This window comes from Podarcis cretensis (assembly GCF_951804945.1).
Source record: "Podarcis cretensis genome assembly, chromosome: 15".
Lineage (NCBI taxonomy): Eukaryota > Metazoa > Chordata > Lepidosauria > Squamata > Lacertidae > Podarcis > Podarcis cretensis.
In genome coordinates, this window is record NC_137185.1 from 34,714,210 (window position 1) to 34,731,111 (window position 16,902).

The window sequence follows — 16,902 nt, forward strand, 5'->3', positions numbered from 1 at the left end:
ATTCTCTGCAGGTTCCGGGATTTGGCTCTTCAATAGCTAACATTTTGCCGTCTATGTAAAACCTTGGTCCAGTTCGGATACAGTGCATTCCCTGGGTCACTCCATCTACTCTGCTTTGCAGGGCTGTGTGTGTATTCTATCACCAAAAGTATCCAAAATGCCTAATATATAGCTGAAGACCATAAAAAGATGCAGTAATAAAATGACCAAGCTATTGCAAGTTGGAATGAAATGGCACTATAGGGTTCACCTAAAAGACTTCACAGGCCTCCCTTTACAAGTGCTTCTCAAAATTTTAAACTGTGGGTTTTAAAAGATTTTATTTACCAAAATTTATATATCACTTTCTAGAACAAAAGGCTTCTGAGTGGTTTAAGAGAGTCATTAAATATTCCAGCAACAAAAAAACCCCAAAACATATACAGTGGTACCTCGGGTTAAGAACTTAATTCATTCCAGAGGTCCATTCTTATCCTGAAACTGTTCTTAACCTGAGGTACTACTTTAGCTAATGGGGCCCCCCGCTGCCACCGAATGATTCCTGTTCTCATCCAGAAGCAAAGTTCTTAACCCGAGGTACTATTTCTGGGTTAGCGGAGTCTGTAACCTGAAGCGTCTGTAACCTGAAGCGTCCATAACCCGAGGTACCACTGTATAGTAATTACAAAATATTTCTACTTACTAAAACTATGTACATGCTAAAATTACATGCCTAACCAGCTTGCTGAAACAAAAATGGTTTTAGCAGGCTTCTTATAACTTGTTACTAAAAGAAAAGCATCTGTAGGGAGGGAATTGCATACCCTGGGCACTGCTTTCCCCTTTTCGAAAACATTTAGGGACCTAAAGTTTATCAAAAGGGCTACCTCTTACAGCTGGGCCTGCCCAGTTATTGGTATCTAAAGATACCTGACTCTGGGTATCCCTACCTTCTGAGGTAAGGTGGGTGGCTGCTAATTAATTTAACATCAAATTGCAAATAGTTCAACCTTCAGAGTTGTGACCTTCACTATGGAACTTGCTGACTTTCTAAAGAACGGTTTTTTATTTGCTGCAAATGGCATTATTGTCAGTATTTAACAAACAAAATACACATTTACTTCAGAGAAGAAGAACAAACTACTGACTTTTCCGTTGACTGCAGTTCAATTGGTGATTGCCAGGAACCCTGTAAAAGAAAATACCAGTAAACTGCAAAAATGGTACAAAGGAATACTAGAATGTTTTGCCATTTGGCCTTGGTGTGCCAAATTTTTCCTAGGCTCCCCCCCCCCCCAGTTATCTTCTGATTTTAACTATTTTAATTTGCTGCTGTTCAGAATTGTGCTGCTGCCTCCCCCCCCCCAAAAAATAGCATGTTTTAATTGAAAAGTGGGACAGAAGTTCTAGAATGCCATGTTCCTGCTTGCCATCTGATCCCTACTATCAGAGGCTTTGGGTCAAAGGACTCAAATTATGGGGCCAATCCATAAGGGATAAAGATGTGGTAAACATGAGATGAATTTATGCATTGGCTTTAATAGGATTCAACTTTTCCAAGACTTCCTTTCAGCTCTAATAATACTACGTGTGGTTTTTCTTTCAAAACGGCCAGTCCTCTGTTTTGCTAGCACAATCCTTCTAAATCTCATGGGAGTTTTTCAGACTACTGTACCAGTATGCCCTGGAAGGATCAAACTGTAAGCAAATTTTAATAGCTTTGAAAGAAAACTCACATGTTGCTCCTAAGGCTCTTGATATAAACACAGTGTTGAACAGAAAGATTTCCTTTAACAAATGAGCCTGAGCGAAAGGTGGAAAGGCTGCCAAGTGCTTAACATGAGCTGTATAATGTTGGGTAGTGCAGAGTACTGTATACAAAAGTTACAGGTAAAGCTTCAGGTTTTTAAGTAATCTAAAGTGGGGCAGGCAGAAAGCTGCAGTCCATAAACCCAGGATGGCTTACAATAAGCTTATGATTGACACATGAGGAAAAAGTGATGGGGAGGGAAAAGGGAGGAAAGCAAGTTGAGGCACCGGTTCTTATAAGACCAGCCAGTTCAGGAAGCCTGATGGAATAGCTCCTACTAGGTAAAAGTTCATGGAAGACCAAAGGTCTTTTCCCACCTAAATTAAGCTGTTAAAATGAGGGACATTAATCAAGAATGGACCTTTGTGTGACAGGACCATTAATCTAAAGAACCCCCAAGAAACCTATGCTACACCAGAAAACACTGGGTACTAAAGACCGTGGTACCTAGGGATGTGAACGGGATCCGTTCCGGAGCCCCGTTCGCATGCTGAAGCGAATGCAACCTGCGTCCGCACGTCTGCACATGCGCAGGTCATGTTTTGCCGCTTCCGCGCATGCATGTGACATCATTTTGACCGTCTTTGCATGCGCACACGGCGAAACCTGAAAATAACGTGCTCTGTTACTTCTGGGTTGCCACTGAGCGCAACCCGAAAATACTTAACTTGAAGCACATTTATCCCAAGGTATGACTGTATATATTATGCCACAAGCTTCCTGAGCATTTCATAGATGGTCTGTTGTGGTAGATATTTTACAGGCAATCAATAGATGTAGTACTACAAAACTCAAAAGTGTCAAAGTCAAATACATGCTTGGGTGACAGCCAATGTTGTCATGCTTACAGCAGTCCTACAGATATCAGTGAACTTCAGTTATTCCATTAATTTTAATGGTCATCCATGAGAACGACTTAATTAGCACGCCCTTTGTATTGAATGACCTATGCCCAGGAAGGTTTTTTCACTCCATAATTTTAATACTAAAACACTGTGGGGTGTGTCTGAAGCATCTTGTGTAAGTCATACATTCATCTTTGGTTCAGTTGTTGTGATTGCAAGTTGTTTTATTGATAATAGTTGAAGAATAGTGTTTCCTTTTGTCATTCTTTGCTTGTCTTTTTGTTTTTAGTGAGCGTTGGCCAATCCCATCCATTCCAACCATGGCCCTGCCTACGAAAAATACACAATTCCACGCTGACCGTGCAAAAAGGGGTGGAGAACCTGCAGTTCTTCAGATGCTGTTAGGACTTCGGCTCCCAATAGCCCCAGTCAGCATGGTCAATGATCAGGGATGATGGGAGTTGTAGTCTAACAACATCCAGAAAGCTGCAGGTTCCTCAACCCTGATGTAGTAAAAAAATTAATTTGCCATTAATCTGAAACTTTAACTTACACTATTCTCCAGTGAATCAAATTAATAGGTATGCTACATAATTCCTAAGGGACGCGGGTGGCACTGTGGGTTAAATCACAGAGCCTAGGACTTGCTGATCAGAAGGTCGGCGGTTCGAATCCCCATGATGAGGTGAGCTCCCGTTGCTCAGTCCCTGCTCCTGCCAACCTAGCAGTACGAAAGCACGTCAAAGTGCAAGTAGATAAATAGGTACCGCTCCGGCGGGAAGGTAAACGGCGTTTCCGTGTGCTGCTCTGGTTCGCCAGAAGCGGCTTAGTCATGCTGGCCACATGACCCGGAAGCTGTACGCCGGCTCCCTCGGCCAATAAAGTGAGATTAGCGCTGCAACCCCAGAGTCGGTCACGACTGGACCTAATGGTCAGGGGTACCTTTACCTTTACCTTTACCTTTACATATTTCCTGGTGATGGTGGTTGTAACATAAATATCCTTCCAAATGTCACTGAAAATCTGCTCCTTGTAACATCTTGGCTACGCCCTTTGCAACTTGCAATACTTGCATACAGGGTAAAGGGTTCCATTTGATTTCAAGGATATTGATATTGATATCTAGACTGATAGATGCACAAACCTGTTTAATTAGTGTAATGTGTGCAAGCAGCGGATACCTTTCTCTTAAAAGTGAAAAATAACCCTGTATTTTGTTGAATGAACAGCCACGCGTAAGAGGATTTGAGTCCCCTTCACGTGAGTTCCTGGGGCAGCAATTGTTTATCCTTGACAAAAAGACCTTGAGGTGAAAAGTTGAAACAAGATGACAGGAGTCCTAGTGAACTCCTGCGAGTTCTTCAACTGTAAAAAATTAACTTGAGGTGTCTAAGGCTAATGGGAGATTTAACTTGACCTTCTATGCCACCCTGATTCTGTGATTAACTTTTAGCAGGAGATTATGCACCTGCTCAAGCAAAACCATTTACCCTCAGTCAACCTCCCTTTCAGACAGCTACTCCTGGAATTATCCCTTTTTCAGGAGTAAAAATTGTTTTGACCAAATAGGAGTCAAGATATAGACAATCGTTGAAATGAAGTGTTCCTCTAGGACACTTGGAGAACAATTCTGAATTGCAGATCCACTGTGCAGATCAACTAGCAGGAGTTTTCACTGGGATTTTAAATCGATCCCTAGCCCAGGCTATTGTTCCATCCTGCCTAAAGTCCTCTACTATCGTTCCAATAGCAAAAAAATCTAACCCCGAAGATCTGAATGACTTTCGTCCAGTAGCACTCACACCTATAATCATGAAGTGCTTTGAAAAGCTGGTACGAAATTATGTCATTGCCTGCCTACCAGAGGAATTGGACACATTCCAATTTGCTTATAAAACGAAAAGATCGACAGAGGACGCTGGGGCGATTGCCCTCCATGCCATTCTTGCACATTTGGAGCAGCGGGGGGTTATGCCAGACTGCTTTTTTTAGATTTCAGCTCGGCATTTAATACCATTCTACCACAGCGTCTGATGTCTAAACTGGAAGATCTGGGGCTTCCGTTATCACTTTGTGGGTGGATATTGGACTTTCTGTCAGACCGCCCCCAGAGGGTTCGGATGGGCCCTTATACCTCTATTACGCTTAAGACTAACACAGGAACACCACAGGGATGCGTACTTAGTCTGCTCCTTTATATTCTCTACACGTACGATTGTGTCGCTGCTCACCCTAGTAATAGGGTTGTCAAATTTGCAGATGACACAACCATGATTGGGCTCATCTCTGAAAGGGAGGGTGAAACGTACTATAGAGATGAGGTGGAGCAGCTGACAGAGTGGTGCAGAGCTAATAACTTGCTCATAAATACAAGGAAGACAAAGGAGCTTGTGGTGGACTTCAGGAGACAGAAGAGCAATGTCCAGCCACTTTTGATTGATGGGGTCTGCGTGGAGAGGGTAACAACGTTCAGATTTTTGGGTATTGAATTACAAGCGGATCTGTCCTGGAGTGTCAACACAAGGGGGCTTGTGAAGAAGGCGCAGCAGAGACTGTACTTTTTGAGAATCCTAAGGAAAAACCATCTTCCGCAGAAACTGCTGCTTGCCTTCTATCACTGTGCCATTGAGAGCGTGCTCACTTATGGCTTATGTGTGTGGTACGGAAGCTGTACTACCCAGGACAGGATGGGGTTGTGCAGAGTTGTTAAGGCAGCAGAGAGCATTGTTGGCTGCCCACTCTCCACCTTAGAGCAGATTTATGCCACAAGGTGCCATAGGAAGGCACTGGACATAGTAAAAGATCCATCGCATCCTGGTCACTGTCTCTTCGAGCTCCTGCCGTCGGGATGGAGATACAGGACGATGAAGACAAGAACAAGCCATCTCAAGAACAGCTTCTTCTCCAGAGCGATCTCGGCCCTGAATGGGAAACCTGGACTTTGAAAGTCATCTAATCTTCCTTGCTGTGTTATACTGTATTGTTTTAATTAGTGTTTTTATAGTTGTTCTGATTTTATGTGGAGTGCCCTACCTGGGTGGATGGAGCAGCCAAGTAATTTTCGTTGTCCCCGAGAGGGGGCAATGACAATAAAGATATTATTATTATTATTATTATTATTATTATTATTATTATTATTAAGACTTCCGGGTTAGCGCCATCGTTTAATGGCGGATTCCCTCCGAGCTCCGGAGGGAATCGGCTCCGCAGGATCGGGTCTTGCCCGCGGCGGCGACGCGGGGACCCTCAGAAATCACAGGCGCGGATGCCTGTGAACTTGGTGACTCGGCGGGCACCATTTGCGCCCCCCCAAACCGCGAAGGAGCCTTTTTAAAGGCTTCTGAACGGAGACGGGGTACGGCGCGGTGCTGTGAGTCCACTGCTCCTTCTGCGGAGCGAAGCCGCATGCCATTGACGGAGAGCGCTGGCCTTTTCCTTGGAACAATTGGACTTTAAACTAAAAACCCGTGAGTAACATGGAATTTGGAATTTAAAGGAAAAATCTATCTTGAATTAGGAACAAGCGGGGAAGGGTTAAAAAGGAAGTCCGCCCCCCCCTCTATGTAGACAATTTTAAAGCAAAGAATCTTCTATCTAAGGTCAAGAGGATCTTCTTCTTTTTAAAAAAATGACTTTAACCCACATGGTCTGACACTATAAGAAATTTTACCGGAGGATATATGACTAAAAGAGAGAGTTTAAGTTTCACCCCCCTGGAGCCGGGAGTGTCCCGCGAGAGAGCCTGTTGATGAAATATGGAGGACTTTGACAGCTGTCAAATTGGCTGTCAGAGGGAAAAGGAGAACTTTGTTTCTGCTGCTTCTGCTGGCTACATTTGTTATAATTTTGTTGCAAAACAAGAAAGGATTGATACAAATAAATTGGCTTTTGGACTAGAGCTGAAATTTACTACAAACTAAAATCCCCCTAGAGGGGTTTTTGGACATTACAATAATGGCTGGAGAAGGGAAATTCCAGTCTGAACTGGAAAGGACATTTGTTCTCTTGGGAAAATTACAAGGGGAAATTCGTGTTTTGACTACAAGTGCCAGAACTCTGGCCTCAACAGCAAGCAAGGTTGCTGGAGCTGATAAGGATTTGAAGCAGGAAGCTCATATAACTGAATACCCATGCAAATTCGAATGTTATGAGAATATGGAAGAGGAAATATGTGCTGTTCCTGAAGTGATGGAAGGAGGAGCTGTAACTTCCCAGATGTCAAATGGAAGCTGCGATGAGAACTGCAATTTGTGGCCTGTCATGAAGGCAATAAAGGAGAACGACAATCGGATGTGGAAAGCCTGGCCCGAATTGGTGAGCCTGAGTCTGAAGCAAAGAGATCCCTTTTTGTGGAGATCTGAAGACCGAAGGATTACAAATTTGATTTTGGGGACATTTGGACTTGACAGTAGCATGTTGGGGTACCTTAGAGGTTTTAAATATGGAGGGCTGGCTGGGAAGAATATGGATCCTGTTGGGCCAAAGCTTTTGCGAAATCTGGGGTTTAACATTAAGGGCTATCAAAAAGGCCGGCAGAGAGGGACTGAAAAGGATTTAAAAGCCTCGGACGTGAGATCTCCAGGCTAGACAAGATATTGAGCTGATGAACACTTTTTGGGGACTGAAACCGGGAAAGGGGAGGGTGGGGTAAGGGAATCCAAAGGGTATATAACTATGAGGGAGGGAGGTTGGCTTAAAAAAGTTACTTTTGCTCCAATTTCCCAATCTAAGATGCCAGATGGTGCTGTTTTGTTGCTGTTGTTTTGTTTTGTTTTGTTTTGTTTTGTTTTGTTTTGTTTTGTTTTGTTTTGTTTTGTTTTGTTTTGTTTTGTTATAAATTTGTATTAGTTTTTTAACATACCATTTTCAACAATAATTAAACATACTTTTACATCTTATACAATTTTTTGACTTCCATCAATCCTGTCTGAAAATTTTCCAATCTAATCTCTTAGTATGCATTTCTCACTTTCCCTGTTACCTTTAAAACTCATAACCAATATCTCTATTCTTTATCTAATTTTTCATATATTTCTCCTTACAAAACTTCTTATAGCCCTACTAGCGTAATTTGTTGGTTACAATTGCTCTTCAAATAGTTCATATATTTCTTCCAGTCTTCTGTAAATCTCTGCTCCCGCAGGTTTCAAATTCTTCCTGTCATTTTGTCCAATTCTGCATATTCCATTAATTTCATCTGCCATTCTTCTTTCGTTGGGATTTCTTCTTGCTTCCATTTCTGTGCCAATGGGTGGTGTTGTTTTGATTCATAATTTTACTTCTAGAGCTTACCTGCCTCGTCTTCCCCCATTCTACTTCCCTCTGTTGGTCTTTGGGCAGGTGTTCAGAACCAGCTCTCCATGATGAATCATGGCATAGCAGGAATCAGCCTATTCATCGGACTCAAAGGTTCCAAGGAAGAACTGGGATTTGAAGCTAAGAACTACTACATCTACCGACACAACAACTTCAGTGAAGCGTAAGGTGTAACTTTGCTACCGAAGCAGCTAAGAGTTAGGGGAAATTTGAAATTTATTTGACCACAGCGATATGGAGTGAAGAGAACCTTCTCTCAACTCAGTCATATGGCCGAAATTGTAGAAGTTATATCCAAGATGGCTTCACCCTTGGCTCATCCTTCAGTATGCATGAAACCAGTGCTTTTTTTCTATAAAAAAAATGTTTAGGGGTACTCTCATTTTCCTACTCATATTGAAATGCTCAGTGAGGCCAAACTTAGAATCACAAAATGTTTAGGGGTATGCGTACCTCTGCGTCCCCCCAGGGAAAAAAAAGCACTGCATGAAACCAAAATAACCCAGGAGTTTCCTAATGAGGAAATGAACATTTGGGGACTTTTTATTTGAGGGCGGTGAAGGAATAAAGTGACCCAAGGAGGGGTAGGTAGGAGAGAAGTCTGTCAGTGGACTAATAATAATAATAATAATAATAATAATAATAATAATTATACCCCATCCTCCCCGGCCAGAGCCGGGCTCAGGGCGGGTAACACCAATAAAATCACAGTAGAAACATCATAAGAGGGACAGAGAGGGAGGGGAAACTCAATTTAAAATACAGGTTAAAATGCAATTTAAAATGTAGCCTCATTTTAAAAATAGTCGATAAATCAAGACCATAAGGGGAGGGAAAACATAAGGGTCAGACTGAGTCCAATGCAAAGGCCAGGTGGAACAGCTCTGTCCGTCACCCAGTAGAACCAGTTAGCAGGAAACAAAAGAAACTGCTTCTTCATTTATTGGATAGCTAAACTATGGAATTAATCAGGCAACAATGTGGTGGTATGGCCGCTAACTTTTTAGAAGGTCGTTTTTTCTGATAGATCTTTTTCAATAACCTCTAAGTGGCTTTTGGCTGTTGAAGCTAAAGGGAGCTGCATTGAATACCAGTTGCTTGAGGGCAACAGCAAGTGAAATCTGTTGCCTTCATGCCTTGCTGTTTGGTTTTTGGGAGACATCTGACTGCCACCATGGGAAACAGAAAGCAGGACTAGAGGGACTTTTAAAAAAAAATCTAGGAAGGGTCTTCTCATCTCTGGTTTTCCACCTCCACACACTGCTGGTTAACACAGGTTTTGCAAAATTATATGGATTTAAGGTACTTTTGCAAAATTATATGGATTTAAGGTACTGAGCATCTTAAATCTTCTAGGTCAGGCATCCCCAATTTCGGCCCTCCAAATGTTTTTGGGACTACAGTTCCCATCCTCCCTGACTACTGGTCCTGTTAGCTAGGGATGATGGGAGTTGTAGTCCCAAAACATCTGCTAGGGATGATGGGAGTTGTAGTCCCAAAACATCTGGAGGGCCGAGTTTGTTGATGCCTGTTCTAGGAGGTAATAATATAAAATAAACAGCATGATTATAAATGATAATACCACTAAAATTTATGATACGAGATCAAGTTTCAGTTTCCAAATAATAATACTAGAATTGCCGGACCACGCTAAACAGATAGCCAAATCTTATGAAATGTCTCGTTCCCAGAATTTATAAACCAGGACCATTTTTCTACAAACTTGCTTGTTTGCACCCTATCTTGACTTCTTAGGGAGGAGATAATGTCAGTTGAACTGGGTCACTTTGCATATCACGACAAATCATAGCTAATTGTTTGTTTGCCATTAATGTGGAGATCCATCATGCTTCGCTCCTTCCCTCAGACCAGCAGGATTCGTCAGCCAAGAACAGACTTGGCTTTATGGTTTGCCATCCTTTGTGAAAGCTGCCTTTGAGAGTGTTATTTTATTTGTTCATATATACAACTCATAACTGTATACAAATGCAAATTAGGTACTTGCCAGTAGTTGATCAATAACGTTCACTTAGCAGCCAAATTTTAGCTCCCTTGGCTGCTGTGTCCATAGCTCCTTGTCTTTGTTCTTGTCTGTAGAAAAAGCACCTGAAATGATCTTGTACAATGGCTTTATGGAGTGGGCCTTGATGGAGATGCAGAACTAAACTCTGGCACTCTAAATTCTAATTCTCTTGACTGTATTTGGGTTGGGTAGATTTGAACTGAATTTTCAAAACTTTCTCCTGGTTTAACACATTTTTTATTTTTAACTGGCTGTGAAAATGGTAAGCACAAATGTTCTGACATGTTTCCTCCTGGAGCCTGGTACAGATTTTTCTTTCTATGCTTACACTCCAAAGGAATGTAGCTTTCATCGCAGCACAGCACGCTTTTTTCCAAAGGCATTCAACAGTGTACACTGCCCCCACCCGGCTTTCCCTTGTGGGAGACAGGAGAGAAGGCTTAAAAATTTAGGCCAGCCAAAAAGTTATAAGCCGCAGAAATCGTAGACACTTTCAACTCGCTAAAGCTCTTTCCCATCTCCAGCATTAATAGTATAGTTTGATAATTTGTACACTTTATGAAGTCAAAGTTCAGAGTAAGTCTTCTTTCTTGATAGGTTCGTTCGTTACTTTAATTGTTCAAGAGAAACCGCTCCAGAGAATATTCCCTTGCTATACATTGGTTCTCCATCGGCCAAGGATCCCCTCTGGGAAAAGAGATACCCAGGTATGGGTGCTGTTTGAACCAGCAATGCAACATCATGTTTCTTAAGGGATGGGAGGAAATGAAGAAGAGCCAGCAAGGGGGGGGCTTTGTAGCCCAGAGTTGGGCAACCCGTGGCCCTAAAGCTACATGCAAATCTTAGCCTGGAATTCTGGAATGAAAGGAGATGGGAAGGAAAAGAGAAAAAGGGTGCCCCGCGTGCTTTGGCTTGTGGTCCTGCCCACCACTTGGTTAAGAATTCACCCACTGCCAGTGAGCAGCCCCCAAGAGATTATCCCCAACTTGGGGGGGGGGTAGTTCTCTTCCATCTTGGAAATGCAGAGAGCAATCTAAAGGAGAGTGGATCTTAGGATCCAGAATCATGCTGGGCCCATGACTTACTTTGTTAAAGGGTTTGGATTTGACGTAGGGTGATGGGCTTGAGATATGATCATGAATGGGCTGGTATACCAGATCAGGGAAACAAGATGTCATCGTCACAGAGGCCAGATACCAGACTGAACAGTTGGGCCACTGAGTGAGGACAATACAGTTTGTTCAGATAGCCAAACCAGACTAGGAGGAAGAACTTTATATGCCTCTCCATTGGGCTGCAACGTCAGATAGCCAATTTCAGGCCAGCTGACAGTATTCAGGTCAATACAGCTTGGGTCGCTGGCCAAAGGCCCTAGGGTGCTGATGGTTGTATGAGATGAGGTGTCATAGAGTGCCCAGGTTTGTGAAACGTGCGCCCTCGACACCTGACAAATCTTCTGTAATAATCTGGGTTGGTAAGATGTCCCTTTGTGGCAACCACATCACTAATGAAACGCTTTGTGCCCTTTTCATTATAGGCAAGTCCACTCTAATTGTCCTGGCAGTTGCAAAATATGAATGGTTTGAGGAATGGAAGGAGGAAAAGGTTACTAAGAGGGGAGCGGAGTATGAGGCCTTCAAAAACTGTTTTGTGGACAACATAATGGAAACGGTTCTGAAATTTTACCCTCAAATAAAAGATAAGGTAAGGGCACTCCTTGTCTTGCACCATCAGTTGTGCAAACAGCAGCAAAGAAGGAACTTTTCAGCTCTCTTTAAATAATTTCTAGCATGGTGTTTTAGAAATTGTTTGCACATAAAGTCCTAGATTTGGCATAGCCTAAGGATAGCGCTGCTCCCATCCTTTTGAGGTCAATTGAGGTTAGAGACATTGCTGATAGCTTATTCAGCAAGCTCATAAGATCAGCTAGGGCTCAGGATGAGTGTGTCTGTCCTTTTGTTAGTCTCTTGGAAGCAAGGCCTGCCTTCTACTATTCATTATACTTTCTGTCTATCTGTTGCTTTCGCTCTCTCTGTTTCCATTTCCCTTCTTAATTTAAAGCCCCAAGGTTTCTTAAGGAGATGGTACAGTTCCCGAGATGTTCTGGCCCCAAACTGTGAACAGTTTGGGACCAGAACATCTCGACCAAGTTTAAAATACTGTAGCAGCAAGAAGATTGCAAAAGTCAAGATGGACTTGGAGCAAAACGTTGCAGTGTGGAAAGTTCCCATTCAGAGCACCAGCCAGCCATGCTGGTTTTGATGATATTCTTTATTTTATTCCACTTAACCCTTTCCCAACAGAAACCCTTTTAAAGGTTTCCCCTGATCCTACTGAATAAATAACAATGAACCTCCCTGGCCATTTTGATCTGTCTCTTTCTCTGAACAGATTGAGTATGTCTCTGCGGGAACTCCTCTCACCAATAAGCACTACATAGCTTCTGTCCAAGGAGAGATGTATGGTGCAGAGCACAGTATCTCCCGCCTCCAGGTGGAAGTCATGGCCACAATACGCCCTCAGACCCCTGTCCCAAACCTCTACCTAACAGGTAAATGCTGCTTCCTTACCAATTCCAGCCTGCCACAACCCTTCACCATTAGGCTTATTTAACTTCTTTAGCCTGTCCCATCCTGAGTGCATAGAATAGATGGTTTTCTGCACTAGTCTTGACTTTGGAAAATAAGGCTTGTCTACTCAGAGTAGGCCCATTGATGGGCAGGGTTAACCTAGGCTCATTAATGGCCGCTCACCGGGTCCCAACAGCGGGTGACATTTGTGGCCCAGCGCACAGCCCCGCCATCTTGGAGCCATGACTGAGAGTTGGGCTGTTGCTCCACCCCCTGGGCTTGCCGCGGGGGCCTCTGGGTTCCCACCAAACCTAGGTGCTTTAAATCGGCCAATCCACAGCGGGCCGGTGGCGGGGCTAGAGGCACGGACCGGGCGAGCACAGACTTTGCCCCAGTTTGCTCCTTAGGCAGGCCTGACAGAGTATACCTGACCGGCTGGGGAATTAACATTGGTTGTGGGCTGTGAAGCAGGGCCTTCAGGATTGGTTGGCAGCCATCTGATTTTGTGGTTTCAGTTGTAGGTAGTCTTGGTGGTGAGATCACAAGTTCGCGGTCTTGGGTGGTGGTTTTAGACCTTGGGCAGAATCCTTTAGTCCATCATCCAATAATAAATGGGGTGCTGTGGTGACGCAACCCCTCCTGTGGCAGCGATAACAGGGTCCCCATGAAAGGGGATAGTGAGGGAAGTCTATGGCCACGGACATACAGTGGTGGGTCACAGAACTCCCATCAGCAACTTGGAATGGGGGCCAGCTGTGTAAACGCACATTTCGCAGTGTCGCCATATTCATGACTAACCCCGTCTTGCCTCAGACCCCCACCGGAGTGCTGAGAGGGATACACGCCCAATGCCTAAGCCAAGGTTTTCCTACATCTGAAATTAATAAAAGTAGTGTCCATTTTAATCCCAATTATGTGTCATGTGTTTTCATTGATGTGTGGTCTGGCTCCCGGGAGAGGGGGAGGTCCACTCTAATTGGAGCTTAGGAACAAAAACTACATTGGGGGCATTCACTTCCTCCAGCCTTTTTGCCCTAGAGGTTGCAGATGAGTGAATGAACTGGGAAAGGAAGAATGGGAATAAACCCAAGCAGATATTGTTGACCGTTTCCCCTAAGCCACACCCACTTGCTCCACACATGACATGATGTGAATGAGGGAAGGACCAAGAAAAGATGCAACTGCAAAGGAACTACTGGGAGCCTTAAAGTGCCTGTGGGATTTGTTTTGCTCAGGAGCTGCCAGTCAGAAATATTGAGTTCAGCCAAACCCTGGTGCAGAGAGGGGCTTGCAGTAGGGGCTGAACTTAATTTCTCTAAATGTGAATCACCTGGTACTTGGTGCCTGACCTACCTAGCAAAGTGGCCCTCATAGAGTGGGAAAGCTATGGATGCAGCCACCAGGCTTGATCCAATTCCCCCACCCCTGATCTATAATGTACCCAAAGCCATTGCTTCTTTGTAGAAACAGTGTACGCTTTTTCCTTGCTTCACAGCAAAAGTACTTTGGTGAGTTTAATGCAAATGGCTTTCCTCTACGACTGCAGATGTAGTGATGCCATCCCTATACAGTGGTACCTCTGGTTGCGAACGGGATCCGTTCTGGAGATCCGGCTGCATCCCAAGGAATTCACAACCAGAGGTGCCGCTTCTGCGCATGCGTGCAGCGCATAGAGCACTTCTGCACATGCACACAGGGCGAAACCCAGAAAAATACTTCCGGGTTTGCCACATTCTCATCCTGAAAGATATTGATACAGGCTAGTACCATTGACACCTGTGCCACCTAGTTTAGAGGTTAAGCCAACTTTGTTTTCTTAGATTCAGACCGTCAGTATCTCATAATTACAGTGCAGGGGACCTCGAGAGTTACAGCTTTATAACTTTAGCTAATGCGGTGCTGCATTGATTACTCCCCCCCCCCCCCATGAGTACAATTTTTAAAACCCCTCTTGTAAAGTTTGAAGACGCTTTCAGTCTGGAGCGCGATTTCGCCCTAGTCCCTGGAATAGCAGGAATCCACTGCCAAGGGTTAGATCTTGTTCTAACATGAAAATGGCATATTAAACTCAATTAGAAAAATAGAATGAACTAGGTCTTGGGGTGTCTGGGCTTATTTTTAAAGATGCCCGATCTCTCTGTGTGTCCCTTTCTTAGCTTTTCCTACCGGCTACACAAGCGCCTTAAGGGGTTTCTGCAAGTGTCCTTCTGCATAATATACTGTATTTTTTGCTCTATAAGACTCACTTTTTCCCTCCTAAAAAGTAAGGGGAAATGTGTGTGCGTCTTATGGAGCGAATGCAGGCTGCGCGGCTATCCCAGAAGCCAGAACAGCAAGAGGGATTGCTGCTTTCACTGCGCAGCGATCCCTCTTGCTGCTCTGGCTTCTGAGATTCAGAATAATTTTTTTTTCTTGTTTTCCTCCTCCAAAAACTAGGTGCATCTTGTAGTCTGGTGTGTCTTATAGAGCAAAAAATACGGTACTTCAGCTGCACTTTGCTGCACTGAGGTGCTCTCCCAAACATCATTCCTGGCTATTGACAAGTGGGTTGGTGATGAGGAGAAAGATAGACAAGAGTAAAGACTGATAAGAGGCAATTACAGTGGTACCTCTGGATACGGACGGGATCTGTTCCGGAGCCCCGTTCGCATCCTGAAGTAAACGTAACACGCAACTGCACGTCTGCGTGTGTCGCGCTTCACTGCTTCCGCACATGCGCATGACGTTGTTTTGAGCATCTTCCGGGTCGCCTTGTACCGCAACCCAAAAATACTTAACTTGGAGCTACTTTAACCTGAGGTATGACTGTGTGCCCATGCTCTCTGTCCATAGAGCATGAGACTCTTAATCTCAGGGTTGTGGGTTAGAGCCCCACGTTGGGCAAAAGATTCCTGCACTGCAGGGGCTTGGATTGGATGACCCTTGTGGTCCCTTCCAACTCTACAATTCTATGACTCCTCCTTGTCTTTTGTTTTCCCCTGCCAGGTCAGGATGTCTTTGTTGGTGGGTTTCCAGGAGCACTTCATGGAGCCATTGTCTGCGCTTCTGCTGTCCTGAAGCGTAATCTCTACATCGACATTATGTGGTTATACGGAAAAATCAAAGCCAACAGTGCCAAGAAGAAAAACTGAGCCTTCAACCTCCACCTCAGAAAGAAAATTTGCTCCTCCTGCTATGTAGGCTACCCGCTACCTGTTTTCTCCGTTTCCCCTCCAGGGGATGTCAACAAGGACCAAAATTAGCCATATACCTTGGTTCATTATTGCAGAAAGTTCCGGTTCATGAGTGTCACTGTGGAACAGTTTGCAGTTTAGTACATAGGTCCATTAAGCCGTTCTGATAGGTTTGTCATGGTAGAAATAAGGACTCTACCTTCCAAGCCCTCACGGGTCGGTTTTAAGCATCTTAGTGGTACCATGGCACCCTAATTGGGGTGGCACTGGTAGGTACATGGGCTTTAATGCCAAGGGGAATTGCTGAAGCTACTAGAGCAGTGGTTCATAGTTCAACAACATCTGAGGACCCACAGGTTGAGAAAGGCTGTACTAGAGGCACCATTCCCTATATTTTGGGTGGCTGACTGAGAATTTGGTGTCCCAGGTGATGTAGACCTGAATTGCCCTTTCTCTACAACAGTGTTTCCCAGCCTTGTGCCTCCAGCTGTTTTTGAACTACAACTCCCATCATCCCTGACTAGCGAGACCAGTGGCAAGGGATGATGGGAATTGTAGTCCAAAAACAGCTGGAGGCACAAGGTTGGGAAACACTGCTCTACAAGGAAGGGTTTCCCTATCAAGTACCGTAGAAAGCATGTTTTAGATGCAGCGGGTTCCAGGTTCAGTTATTGGCATCCTCTGTTAAAGGATCTCAGGGAGCAGGAAAAGCATTTTTTTAAAGACCCTGGGATGCTGCTGCCACTTGATCAGAGCAGCTGGACCAGTAACATCTGACTTGTTTTTAAGTCAGCTTCATATATCCACGGTGCTAAAGACCAGGGTGCAGCGCTCTTACGAAATGGTACTGATGCATTCTATGCTACGTATGGGAGCAACATAGGCTAGATCACTTGTAGAGAAATAAGCCTAGAGAAAAGGTTAATACAAAATGGGTGTTAAAAATGTAAACCAATTGCAGAAGTTTCCACAACTGTAGAAATATCCACATTCACAACTGCCGTTTCCCCAGCTGCCACATGGAAGTGGAAGTAGATGCAACTCACTCCATGTTCCATCTGGTTCATGTTCACACTTTTCATGTCGTGGACATATGACAACGTAAGGCAAATAAACAGGATTAACAGAGAAGAATGGGTGGCTTCAGTGCACTTGCTTCTTTGAGGGGATAGAGCGCTTGTGGCAG

At 44.1% G+C, this 16,902-nt stretch overlaps 1 protein-coding gene across 1 annotated transcript in view; it reads left to right on the forward strand.

Annotated features, from left to right (window-relative positions):
- Positions 1-16,139, forward strand: part of LOC307203852 (all-trans-retinol 13,14-reductase-like) — a 31,875-nt gene extending 15,736 nt beyond the window's left edge. The window contains exons 7-11 of the mRNA XM_079955050.1: positions 7,975-8,113; positions 10,571-10,680; positions 11,511-11,677; positions 12,365-12,524; positions 15,529-16,139. Coding sequence (XP_079811176.1) covers positions 7,975-8,113; positions 10,571-10,680; positions 11,511-11,677; positions 12,365-12,524; positions 15,529-15,674 — 722 coding nt within the window. The 3' untranslated portion in view covers positions 15,675-16,139. The remainder of the gene's footprint in view (positions 1-7,974; positions 8,114-10,570; positions 10,681-11,510; positions 11,678-12,364; positions 12,525-15,528) is intronic.
- The last annotated feature ends 763 nt before the right edge of the window (positions 16,140-16,902 follow it).